Source organism: Melanerpes formicivorus, unplaced genomic scaffold (assembly GCF_026170545.1).
Source record: "Melanerpes formicivorus ecotype bairdi unplaced genomic scaffold, bMelFor1.0.p_v2 SCAF_2362, whole genome shotgun sequence".
Classification (NCBI taxonomy): domain Eukaryota; kingdom Metazoa; phylum Chordata; class Aves; order Piciformes; family Picidae; genus Melanerpes; species Melanerpes formicivorus.
This window is the reverse complement of record NW_027144713.1, coordinates 1-11986: the sequence shown is the minus strand read 5'-3', so window position 1 is coordinate 11986 and position 11986 is coordinate 1. Positions and strand designations below refer to the sequence as shown.

At 67.6% G+C, this 11986-nt stretch overlaps 1 protein-coding gene across 1 annotated transcript; it reads right to left on the bottom strand.

Annotated features, from left to right (window-relative positions):
• Positions 1-225: 225 nt before the first annotated feature.
• On the bottom strand, positions 226-10319 carry NCSTN (nicastrin; the record flags this gene model as incomplete). The annotated part of the gene is given in 9 exon segments (XM_068171202.1): positions 226-827; positions 1364-1576; positions 3982-4133; positions 5293-5380; positions 6012-6107; positions 7656-7705; positions 7708-7757; positions 10149-10180; positions 10182-10319. Coding segments are annotated over 9 exon segments (942 nt in total), but the record flags the coding sequence as incomplete, so codon positions are not given.
• Positions 10320-11986: the final 1667 nt, after the last annotated feature.

Sequence of the window (11986 nt, the reverse complement as noted above, 5' to 3'; positions counted from 1 at the left end):
AGCCCTGGCCCCAGCCCTCCAGAGGTGACCTCCCCAGGAGGGCAGAAGGCAGAGGGGCAGCAGCAGAGCCTCCCTTGCCCTGCTGCCCACCCTGCCTGCCCCCAGCAGCCCCTGGGGGGCTCCCTCCCTGCAGCCCAGATCCCTTCCAGCAGGCAGAGAGAGAAGGGAAGGAGCTCACTTGGAAGAGCTTTTATTGCCCCCCTCCCTCCCTTCCTCCCTCTCTCCCTCCCTCCCCTCCCTCCCCAACCTCTTTCTCTCTGCCCAGAGCCCAGAGCCTGCTGCAGCAGCAGGCAGCAGGCAGGGGACAGCTCCCAGCCCAGCAGGAGCCTCCTGCCCTGCCCCTGCCCTGCTGCCCCTTGGGGCTAGGAGGCCTCCTGGGCTGCTGGCCACCAGGGCAAGCTGCTGGGCCCCCTCCACCCCTTCCCAGCCTTCCCTCCCTGCCTGGCCTCTGGGCTGAGGCCATCCCCAGCCCTGCCTCTCAGGGGCAGGCTGCTGGGGAGGGGAAATGCAGCCCAAGAAAGGCTTTGGGGGGCAGGGGGGGAGGGAGGGGGGGGTGGGGAAGGGCTCTCAGCTTCCTCAGGGCTTGGGCAGCAAAGGTTCCTCTGGGAAGAGTCTTCAGGGCTCAGAGCCCAAGGCCTGGGGGCAGCCTCCTGCAGCCCTTGGCAGCTTGGAGGGAGGATCCTGGAAGGCTGCAGGAAGGATCTTCAGTAGGACACAGCCCCAGGGTCCCTTGGGGGGCTGAAGAGGATCTCAGCTTTGGCATTGATGAAGTAAGTGGCCAGGAGGGAGAAGAGCAGGATGGCAACACCCACAGCCAAGGTGATGATCTGAGGAGGGGAGAGGCAGGAGAGACTTCAGCAGGGTTGGCACAGAGAGAGAGAGAGAGGCCTGGAGAGGGAGGGGGCTGCAGGGGGAGGGACCCAAAGGGGCTCCAGGAGAGGCAGGGAGGAGAGGAGGGCTGGGAGGGAGGTGGAGCAGGGCAGGGTGAGGGTGGAGAGGAGGGAAGGAGACACTGGAAGGGGTTGTGCAGAGCAGCTGGGGGCACCTCAGGGCTGCAGGGGAGGCTGGGTGAGGCCTGGAGCCAGAGGGAGGTTGAAGATCATCCAGTTCCAAGCCCCCTGCCCTGGGCTTTGCCCAGGGCAGGGGGCTTGGAACTGGATGATCTTCCACTGGGAGCTGAATGATCCTCAATTGGGAGCTGAATGACCTTCAACTGGGAGCTGAATGACCTTCAAGGACCCTTCCAGGCCAAGCCCTGAGCCCTGCTGCCCAGCAGCCTCCCAGGTCCCCTCCAGGCCAAGCGGCTCCCAAGGGTTTCCCTCCCCCCCCCCCTGCCCCCCCCAAAGCCCTTTCCCAAGCTCACCTCCAGCTCCTTGCTGGCCACCAAGAAGATCCTGGCCCTGATGTCCTTCCACCTGCTCTCTGTCCAGGTGGAATACTCAGTGGAGCCCCACTGCCTGAGCTCAAAGGCAGGGGAGAGAGCCTTGGTGAGGCGCACGGTGGAGCGGACGCAGAAGGGGAGCCTGGAGCTGGAGTTGGGCTCCAGGGAGCCTTGGACCCAGCTGAAGTCAAAGAGCTGCAAGGGAGAGGGGAAAGGGGAGGGGAAAAGGGGGGAGGGTGAGGGCCAGCCAGCAGCAGGGACCCCCCAAAGGGTTGGGGCTGAGGGGGAGGGGAAGCTGGGGAGGAGTTCCTGCCAGAGAGCCAGCAAGGGGCAGAGGAGAGGGCAGAGGAGGCAGGAAGGAGGCAGGAAGGAGGCAGGAAGGAGGCAGGAAGGAGGCAGGAAGGAGGCAGGAAGGAGGCAGGAAGGAGGCAGCAAGGAGGCAGCAAGGAGGCAGCAAGGAGGCAGCAAGGAGGGAGCAAAGAGGGAGCAAAGAGGGAGCAAGGAGGGAGCAAGGAGGGAGCAAGGAGGGAGCAAGGAGGCAGCAGGGAGGCAGCAGGGAGGCAGCAGGGAGGCAGCAGGGAGGCAGCAGGGAGGCAGCAAGGAGGCAGCAGGGAGGCAGCAAGGAGGGAGCAAAGAGGCAGCAAGGAGGGAGCAAAGAGGCAGCAAGGAGGGAGCAAGGAGGCAGCAAGGAGGGAGCAAAGAGGGAGCAAAGAGGGAGCAAGGAGGGAGCAAGGAGGGAGCAAGGAGGGAGCAAGGAGGCAGCAGGGAGGCAGCAGGGAGGCAGCAGGGAGGCAGCAGGGAGGCAGCAGGGAGGCAGCAAGGAGGCAGCAGGGAGGCAGCAAGGAGGGAGCAAAGAGGCAGCAAGGAGGGAGCAAAGAGGCAGCAAGGAGGGAGCAAGGAGGCAGCAGGGAGGCAGCAAGGAGGCAGCAAGGAGGCAGCAAAGAGGCAGCAAGGAGGGAGCAAGGAGGCAGCAGGGAGGCAGCAGGGAGGCAGCAAGGAGGCAGCAGGGAGGCAGGAAGGAGGCAGGAAGGAGGCAGCAAGGAGGAATCCTTGGACACAGCTGAAGTCAAAGAGCTGCAAGGGGGAGGGGAAAGGGGAGGGGAAAAGGGGGGAGGGTGAGGGCCAGCCAGCAGCAGGGACCCCCCAAAGGGTTGGGGCTGAGGGGAGGGGAAGCTGGGGAGGAGTTCCTGCCAGAGAGCCAGCAAGGGGCAGAGGAGAGGGCAGAGGAGGCAGGAAGGAGGCAGGAAGGAGGCAGGAAGGAGGCAGGAAGGAGGCAGCAAGGAGGCAGCAAGGAGGCAGCAAGGAGGCAGCAAGGAGGCAGCAAGGAGGGAGCAAAGAGGCAGCAAGGAGGCAGCAAGGAGGCAGCAAGGAGGCAGCAAGGAGGGAGCAAGGAGGGAGCAAAGAGGCAGCAAGGAGGCAGCAAGGAGGCAGCAAGGAGGGAACAAGGAGGGAGCAAAGAGGGAGCAAAGAGGCAGCAAGGAGGCAGCAAGGAGGCAGCAAGGAGGCAGCAAGGAGGCAGCAAGGAGGGAGCAAGGAGGGAGCAAGGAGGGAGCAAAGAGGCAGCAAGGAGGCAGCAAGGAGGCAGCAAGGAGGGAGCAAGGAGGCAGCAAGGAGGGAGCAAAGAGGCAGCAAGGAGGCAGCAAGGAGGCAGCAAGGAGGGAGCAAGGAGGCAGCAAGGAGGGAGCAAGGAGGGAGCAAAGAGGCAGCAAGGAGGCAGCAAGGAGGGAGCAAAGAGGCAGCAAGAAGGCAGCAAGGAGGGAGCAAGGAGGGAGCAAAGAGGCAGCAAGGAGGCAGCAAGGAGGCAGCAAGGAGGCAGCAAGGAGGCAGCAAAGAGGCAGCAAAGAGGCAGCAGGGAGGCAGCAAAGAGGCAGCAGGGAGGCAGCAGGGAGGCAGCAGGGAGGCAGCAAGGAGGCAGGAAGGAGGCAGCAGGGAGGCAGCAAAGAGGCAGCAGGGAGGCAGCAGGGAGGCAGCAGGGAGGCAGCAGGGAGGCAGCAGGGAGCAAGGAGGCAGCAAAAGGACAGCAAGGAGCCCCCAAGGGAGCTGCTGGGGGCAGGCAGGGTGGGCAGCAGGGCAAGGGAGGCTCTGCTGCCCCTCTGCTCTCTGCCCTCCTGGGGAGGTCACCTCTGGAGGGCTGGGGCCAGGGCTGGGCTCCCCCTCCCCACTTGCAGAGGGCCTGGGAGCTGCTGGGGAGGCTCCAGGGGGGGCTGGGAAGGTGCTGAGGGGACCTGGAGCAAAGGCTGAGAGCTGCCTGGGGCTGAGAGCCTGGAGGAGAGCAGCCCCAGAGGGGAGCTGAAGGCTGGGGGGGGGGCAAGGGGCTGGGGCTGGCATCTGCTCAGGGGTGCCCAGGGCCAAGGGGCACAGAGTGGAGCCCAGGAGGGGGAAAGCTGTTTGGGGGGGAGGCTGCTGGAGGCCTGGAGCAGGCTGAGCCCAGAGAGGTTGTGGAGAGCTTCCAACCCACCCTGGGCACTGTGCCCCCCTGGGGGGAGCCCTGCTGGGGGCAGGGGGGTGGGGAGGAGAGGAGCTGCAGAGGTTTCCTTCCATCCCTGGCAGGCTGGGGGTGGAGGCAGCTGCCCCTCAGCAGTGCCCCAGAGCTCACTCACCTCTCTCTCAGGGCTGGGACTCTTCCCAGGGCTCAGGCACTCCTCCTTGGTGAGGTTGACCACAGTGCCTGTGAGGTTGGCCAGGACATACTGCACCAGGTAGGTGGTGTTGACAGGGCTGGAGACAGCCACATAGTGCTGGGGCACATCCCCTGGGGCAGGCAGAGAGAGGAGGCTGGGAGGGGATGGTGGCACTGGGGAGAGCTGCCAGGGGGGGGAGAGAGCCTGGCACAGGCTGCCCAGGGAGGCTCTGCCCCAGGCTGCCCAGGGAGGCTCTGCCCAGGGAGGCTCTGCCCAGGCTGCCCAGGGAGGCTCTGCCCAGGGAGGCTCTGCCCCAGGCTGCCCAGGGAGGCTCTGCCCCAGGCTGCCCAGGGAGGCTCTGCCCAGGGAGGCTCTGCCCAGGCTGCCCAGGGAGGCTCTGCCCCAGGCTGCCCAGGGAGGCTCTGCCCCAGGCTGCCCAGGGAGGCTCTGCCCCAGGCTGCCCAGGGAGGCTCTGCCCAGGGAGGCTCTGCCCAGGCTGCCCAGGGAGGCTCTGCCCCAGGCTGCCCAGGGAGGCTCTGCCCAGGGAGGCTCTGCCCCAGGCTGCCCCAGGGAGGCTCTGCCCAGGCTGCCCAGGGAGGCTGTGGCTGCCTCCTGCCTGGGATGCTCAAGGCCAGGCTGGAGAGAGCCTGCCCCAGGCTGCCCAGCTTGGCCAGCACAGACTGCAGCAGGCAGGTGGTGCTGAGAGGGCTGCAAACAGCCCCACAGTGCTGGGGGCCAGCCCCTGGAGCAGGCAGAGGAATGAGGCTGGGGGAGGGGAGGGGAGGGAGGGGGCAGGCTGGCACTGGAGAGAGCTGCCAGGGGGCACACAAGGGCAGAGCCATTGCCCTGTGCTGCTGCAGCCTGCAGAGGAGGCTCCAGGGGGGACCTCAGAGCTGCCCCCCAGCACCTGGAGGGGAAGGCTGCAGAGGGAACTCTGCATGAGGGGGGCTGAGGCAGGCCAGGGGGAAGGGTTGGGGGCTGAGGCAGAGCAGGGTTGGAGTGGAGCTGAGGGAGAAGCTCTGCAGTGGCAGGGGGGAGAGAGCCTGGGACAGGCTGCCCAGGGAGGCTCAGCCCCAGGCTGCCCAGGGAGGCTCTGCCCAGGCTGCCCAGGGAGCCTCTGCCCAGGGAGCCTCTGCCCCAGGGAGCCTCCTGCCTGGGGGTGCTCAGGGCCAGGCTGGATGAGTCCCTGGAGCAGCTGAGTCTGGCTGAGAGCTGCCCCTGGGCAGGGGCAGGGTCCTCCCCCAGGCCAAGCTGAGGCCTCCCCTTGCCCCCCTGGGGCCTTGGCCTTACCCAGGATGCCTTTCAGGTCAGCTTTGATGATGGACTGGAACCAGGAGTTGTTCATCTTGATCAGGAAGCCATAGAGCAGCCGAGTGACCTGGGCCAGAGGGGAGCAACTGAGTCACCCCCAGGGAGCAGAGCAGCACTGGGAGGGGTTGGGCAGAGCAGCTGGGGACACCTCAGGGCTGGAGGGGAGGCTGGGTGAGGCCTGGAGCCAGGGGGGAGGTTGAAGATCATCCAGTTTCCAAGCCCCCTGACCTGGGGCAAAGCCCAGGGCAGGGGGCTTGGAACTGAATGATCCTCAACTGGGGCAGGGAGAGTGGGGAAGGGTTGATGGTGGGCAGGGAAGGGTTGGTGAGGGGCAGGGAAGGGTTGGTGGGGAGCAGGGAAGGGTTGGTGAGGGGCAGGGGAGCAGGGAAGGGTTGGTGGAGGGCAGGGAAGGGTTGGTGGGGGGCAGGGAAGGGTTGGTGGGGGGCAGGGGAAGGGGTTGGTAGGGGGCAGGGAAGGGTTGGTGGGGAGCAGGGAAGGGTTGGTGGGGAGCAGGGAAGGGTTGGTGGGAGGCAGGGAAGGGTTGGTGGGGGGGCAGGGAAGGGTTGGTGGGGGGGCAGGGAAGGGTTGGTGGGAGGCAGGGAAGGGTTGGTGGGGGGCAGGGAAGGCAGGGCAGGGTTTGGGGGGGTGGGGGAGGGAGGCTGGGGGCTCAGCAGGGCCTCTCCTCCTCCTCCTCTCACCGTCCTGGGGTCAGCCTGGATGGCAGAGCTGCTGTTGGCTCCCCCTGCCAGCCGGTACAGAGCTCGAGCCACAGCCGTGGCCACCTCGGCCAGGTCCTGTGGGGCAAGAGGGGCTGCTGGGGGGGCGCTGGGGGGCACGGGGGGGGGCAGCCAGGAGCCCCCCCACCCCCCCTTCTTGTGCTGCTGCTGCCTGAGTGCCTTTGGCACTGCCCACAACATCCCAGCCCCTGCTGCCCCCTGCCCCCCAGCCCCTGCTTCCCTTTGCCCCCCCCAGCCCCTGCTGCCCCCTGCCCCCCAGCCCCTGCCTCCCTTTGCCCCCCAGCCCCTGCTTCCCTTTGCCCCCCAGCCCCTGCTTCCCTTTGCCCCCCAGCCCCTGCTTCCCTTTGCCCCCCAGCCCCTGCTTCCCTTTGCCCCCCCAGCCCCTGCTGCCCCCTGCCCCCCCAGCCCCTGCCTCCCTTTGCCCCCCAGCCCCTGCTTCCCTTTGCCCCCCAGCCCCTCCTCCCTTTGCCCCCAGCCCCTACCTCCCTTTGCCCCCCAGTCCCTGCCTCCCTTTGCCCCCCCAGCCCCTACCTCCCTTTGCCCCCCAGCCCCTGCCTCCCTTTGCCCCCAGTCCCTGCCTCCCTTTGCCCCCCAGCCCCTGCCTCCCTTTGCCCCCCAGTCCCTGCCTCCCTTTGCCCCCCAGCCCCTGCCTCCCTTTGCCCCCTGCCCCCCAGCCCCTGCTGCCCTTTGTCCCCTGCCCCCCAGCCCCTTCTGCCCCCCTGCCCCCCAGCCCCTCCTCCCTTTGCCCCCCAGCCCCTGCTGCCCTTTGCCCCCCCAGCCCCTGGCCTCCCTTTGCCCCCCCAGCCCCTGCCTCCCTTTGCCCCCCCAGCCCCTGCTGCCCTTTGCCCCCCCAGCCCCTGCCTCCCTTTGCCTCCTGCCCCCCCAGCCCCTGCTGCCCTCTGCCCCCCCAGCCCCTTGCCTCCCTTTGCCCCCCAGCCCCTGCTGCCCTTTGCCCCCTGCCCCCCAGCCCCTGCTGCCCTTGGCCTCCTGCCCCCCAGCCCCTGCTGCCCTCTGCCCCCCAGCCCCTGCTTCCCTTTGCCCCCCAGCCCCTGCTTCCCTTTGCCCCCCAGCCCCTGCTGCCCTTTGCCCCCTGCCCCCCAGCCCCTGCTGCCCTTTGCCCCCTGCCCCCCAGCCCCTGCTTCCCTTTGCCCCCCCAGCCCCTCCTCCCTTTGCCCCCCCAGCCCCTGCCTCCCTTTGCCCCCTCCCCCCCAGCCCCTGCTTCCCTTCATCCCTTACCCCTCCATCCTCCCCCCAGCCCCTGCCCCCCTTTGCCCTCTCCCCCCCAACCCCTGCCTCCCTTTGCCCCCCTGCCCCCCAGCCCCTTCTGCCCCCTGCCCCCCAGCCCCAGCCTCCCTTCACCCCTTGCCCCTCCATCCTCCCCCCAGCCCCTGCCCCCCTCTGCCCCTGCCCCTCCATCCTCCCCCAACCCCAGCTTCCCTTTACCCCCTGCCCCTGCTACCCTTTGCCCCCTGCCCCCCCCAGCCCCTGCTGCCCTTTGCCCCCTGCCCCCCCAGCCCCTGCTTCCCTTCACCCCCTGCCCCTCCATCCTCCCCCCAGCCCCTGCCCCCCCTGTGCCCCTGCCCCCAGCCCCCCCTCAGGCAGGACCTTGGCTGTCTCTGTGACGTACTCCAAGGCCTCCTCAGGGCTCAGCCCCTGGGGTACTGCAGCTGGATGTTCTCTGGGGTGTCAAACCTGCTCTGGTAGTACCTGGGGGGGAGGCAGGGGGAGGCCCAGAGGGGCTGGGCAGGAGCAGGAGGGCAGGCAGGGGGCTGAGGCCTTCCCCACCCCCAGCCTGCCCCAGGCACAGGGTGGCAGCAGGGAGGGCTCCAGCCCTGCCCCCCACCCCCCCCCCCAGCCTCCTTCAACCCCTCCAGGGGGGCTTCCTGATCACCTTGGCCCCTCCACAGCTCCTCCCCAGGCTGGGGGGGGGGGGGTGGGGGTTGGAGGGGCTGGCAGCCCCCAGGGTGCTCAGCTGGGGGCACAGAAGCCAAAGGGCTGCTGGGCAGAGGGGGTTGGGGGGTGGGCAGGGCCGGGGGGGGGGGTCAGGAGGGTCTCAGTGGGAGGAATTCCAGGGGGGTTGGCAAAGACCTCCAAGAGGCTGCTCCAAGAGATCCTCCCCAAGGGCTCTGCAGCTCCTGGGGGCTCTGCCTCCTGCCCCCCCCCAGCCCTTGGCACCCTGCAGCTCCAGGCTGGCTCCCACAGCTCTCAGCTTCCCCTCAGCCCCTTCAGAGCCCCCAGGCCCAGCAGCCCCTGGGCCCCCCCCCCCCAAAGCCTGGCCCCAGGGCTCTGCAGCGCCCCCCCCAAGGGCTGGGGACTGCACCACCCCCCTGAGCAGCCTGGCAGGGCACAGAGCCTTCCTCATGGCCAGCCTGCACCACCTCCTCCTCTTCCTCCTCCTCTCTCTCCTCTACCCCCTCCTCTTCCTCCTCCCTCCTCTCCTCTCTACCCCCTACTCTTCCTCCTCCTCCTCCTCTCCCTCCTCCTCCTCCTCTCCCCTCTATCCCCTCCTCTCCTTCCTCCTCCTCCTCTCCCCTCTACCCCCTCCTCTTCTTCCTCCTCCTCTCCTCTCTACCCCCTCTTCTTCCTCCTCCTCCTCTCCCCTCTACCCCCTCCTCCTCCTCCTCCTCTCTCTTCTACCCCCTCCTCCTCCTCCTCCTCTCCCTTCTACCCCCTCCTCCTCCTCTCTCCCCCCTCCTCCTCCTCTCTCCCCCACTCCTCTTCCTCCTCCTCTCTCCCCACTCCTCTTCCTCCTCCTCTCTCCCCACTCCTCTTCCTCCTCCTCTCTCCCCTCTGCCCCCCTCTTCCTCTCTCCCCTCTACCCCCTCCTCTTCCTCCTCTCTCCTCTCTACCCCCCTTCCTCCTCTCTACCCCCCTTCCTCCTCTCTACCCCCCTTCCTCCTCTCTACCCCCTCCTCCTCCTCTCTACCCCCTCCTCCTCCTCCTCTCCCCTTCCTCCTCCTCTCCCCCTTCCTCCTCCTCTCCCCTTCCTCCTCCTCTCTCCTCTAGCCCCTACTCTTTCTCCTCTCTTCTGTACTCCTACTCCTCATCCTCTCTCTCCTGCACCCCATACTCCTCCTCCTCCTCTCCCCTCTATCCCATACTCCTCCTGCCTCCCCCTCTACCCCACATTCCTCCTCCCCTCTCCTGCACCCCATACTCCTTCTCCTCCCCTCTCCTGCACCCCATACTCCTCCTCCCCTCTCTCCTGCACCCCATCCTCCTCCTCCTCCTCTCTCCTGCACCCCATACTCCTTCTCCTCTCTCTCCTGCACCCCATACTCCTCCTCCTCTCTCCTCTCTACCCCACAATCCTCCTCCTCTCCTCCCCCTCTCTCCTGCACCCCCTATTCCTCCTCTCCCCCTGCACCCCATCCTCCTCCTCCTCCCCCTCTCCCCCACCTCCCCTCCCCACCCCAGCCCCCAGGGAGGAGCAGGGAGCCCCCTCCTCAGCAGCAGGCTGCAGTGGGGTCCTGTGGGGTGAAGCAGAAGCAGCCCTGGGGCGGGGGGGGGGGGAGGAGGAGGAGGAGGAAGAAGCTCTCAGTCCAGGAGCTGAGAACTGGACTGGAAAAGAGAGAGAGGGCAAAAGCAAGGCCAGAAGGGAGCAGCCAGGCAGGAGGGCAGCTCCTGGCAGCACAGCTGAGGCTCAGCTGCCTTTGGCTCCCCTCTGGCTGCCAGCCAGCTGTGGGCAAGGCTTTTGAGTGCAGAGCTGCAGCTCCCTGCCTTGGGCACCACCACCCTCCCTGGGCTGCTTCCCCAGCCCACACAGCTCCCCCCCTCCCCTTCCTCCCCCAGCCCAGGCTGCTCAGGACCTCATCCAGCCTGGTCCTGAGCAGCTCCAGGGAGGAGGTGGAGAAGAGAAAGGCAGGGAGGGAGGTGGAGGAGAATCAGGGAGGCCTGGAATGGGCTGGAAGGGACCTTGAAGGTCATCCAGGTCCAAGTTGAAAGTCATCCAGGGCCAAGTTGAAGATCATCCAGCTCCAAGCCCCCACACCCCCTGGGCCTGGCACTGCCAGCCCTTGCCCTCCTCCCTGCCCAGCTCCTCCTGCAGGCCCTGGGAGGCTGCAGGGGGCTCTCCCCAGGGCCCCCCCTCCCCAGTACCTGTTGTGGAAGGAGCTCCTGTGGTCGGCCAGGGACCACGCCGGGGATGCGGCGAGCGCGCAGGAAGCGCTGGAAGGAGCAGGGAGGCAGCGGCTGGGAGGCTCCAACCTCCTGCAGGCTGAGCCTCAGCCCCTGGCTGCTGCTGCTCAGCACCTCCAGCAAGTGCCTGACCTGCAGGGAGCAGACACAGCCCTGCTGCAGCCCTCTGCAGCCCTCCTGAGCAGGAGCACTGCAGGGCAGCACAGAATGGGCTGGGAAAGGGCCTTCCAGGGTCAGCCAGGCCAGCACCAGCCCAGCACCACCTGGGTACCAACCCAGCACCATCCTGGGCACCACCTGGGTACCAACCCAGCATCATCCTGGGCACCACCTGGGCACCAACCCAGCACCATCCTGGGTACCACTTGGGCACCAACCCAGCACCACCCCTGGGCAACACCTGGACACCAACCCAGCACCATCCTGGGCAACACCTGGGCACCCACCTGGGCACCAATCCAGCACCATCCTGGGCACCACCTGGGCACCAACCCAGCACCACCCTGGGCACCACCTGGGCACCAACCCAGCACCATCCTGGGCACCACCTGGGCACTAACCAGCACCACCCTGGGCACCACCTGGGCACCATCTGGGCACCAACCCAGCACCACCCTGGGCACCACCTGGGCACCACCTGGGCACCAACCCAACACCATCCTGGGCACCACCTGGACACCAACCCAGCACCATCCTGGGCACCACCTGGACACCAACCCAGCACCATCCTGGGCACCACCTGGGCACTAACCCAGCACCATCCTGGGCACCACCTGGGCACCATCTGGGCACCAACCCAGCACCACCCTGGGCACCACCTGGGCACCATCTGGGCACCAACCCAGCACCACCCTGGGCACCACCTGGGCACCATCTGGGCACCAACCCAGCACCACCCTGGGCACCAACCCAGCACCACCCTGGGCACCATCCTGGGCACCAACCCAGCACCACCCTGGGCACCATCCTGGGCACCAACCCAGCACCACCCTGGGCACCATCCTGGGCACCACCTGGCCAACCCAGCACCACTCTGGGCACCACCTGGGCACCAACCCAGCACCATCCTGGGCACCACCTGGGCACCAACCCAGCACCACTCTGGGCACCACCCTGGGCACCACCCTGGGCACCAACCCAGCACCATCCTGGGCACCACCATGGACACCAACCCAGCATCATCCTGGGCACCACCTGGACACCAACCCAGCACCATCCTGGGTACCACTTGGGCACCAACCCAGCACCATCCTGGGCACCACCATGGACACCAACCCAGCACCATCCTGGGCACCATCCTGGGCACCACCATGGGCACTAACCCAGCACCATCCATGGGCACCACCATGGGCACCAACCCAGCACCACCCTGGGCACCATCCTGGGCACCAACCCAGCACCATCCTGGGCACCACCTGGGCACTAACCCAGCACCATCCTGGGCACCACCTGGACACCAACCCAGCACCATCCTGGGCACCACCTGGGCACCAACCCAGCACCACTCTGGGGCACCACCCTGGGCACCACCCTGGGCACCAACCCAGCACCATCCTGGGCACCACCCTGGGCACCACCTGGGTACCAACCCAGCACCATCCTGGGCACCATCTGGGTACCAACCTAGCATCATCCTGGGCACCACCCCAGCACCACCCTGGGTACCCACCATGGGCACCACCCCAGCACCATCCTGGGCACCACCTGGGCACCAACCCAGCACCACCCTGGGTACCACCATGGGCACCACCCCAGCACCATCCTGGGCACCACCTGGGCACCAACCCAGCACCACCCTG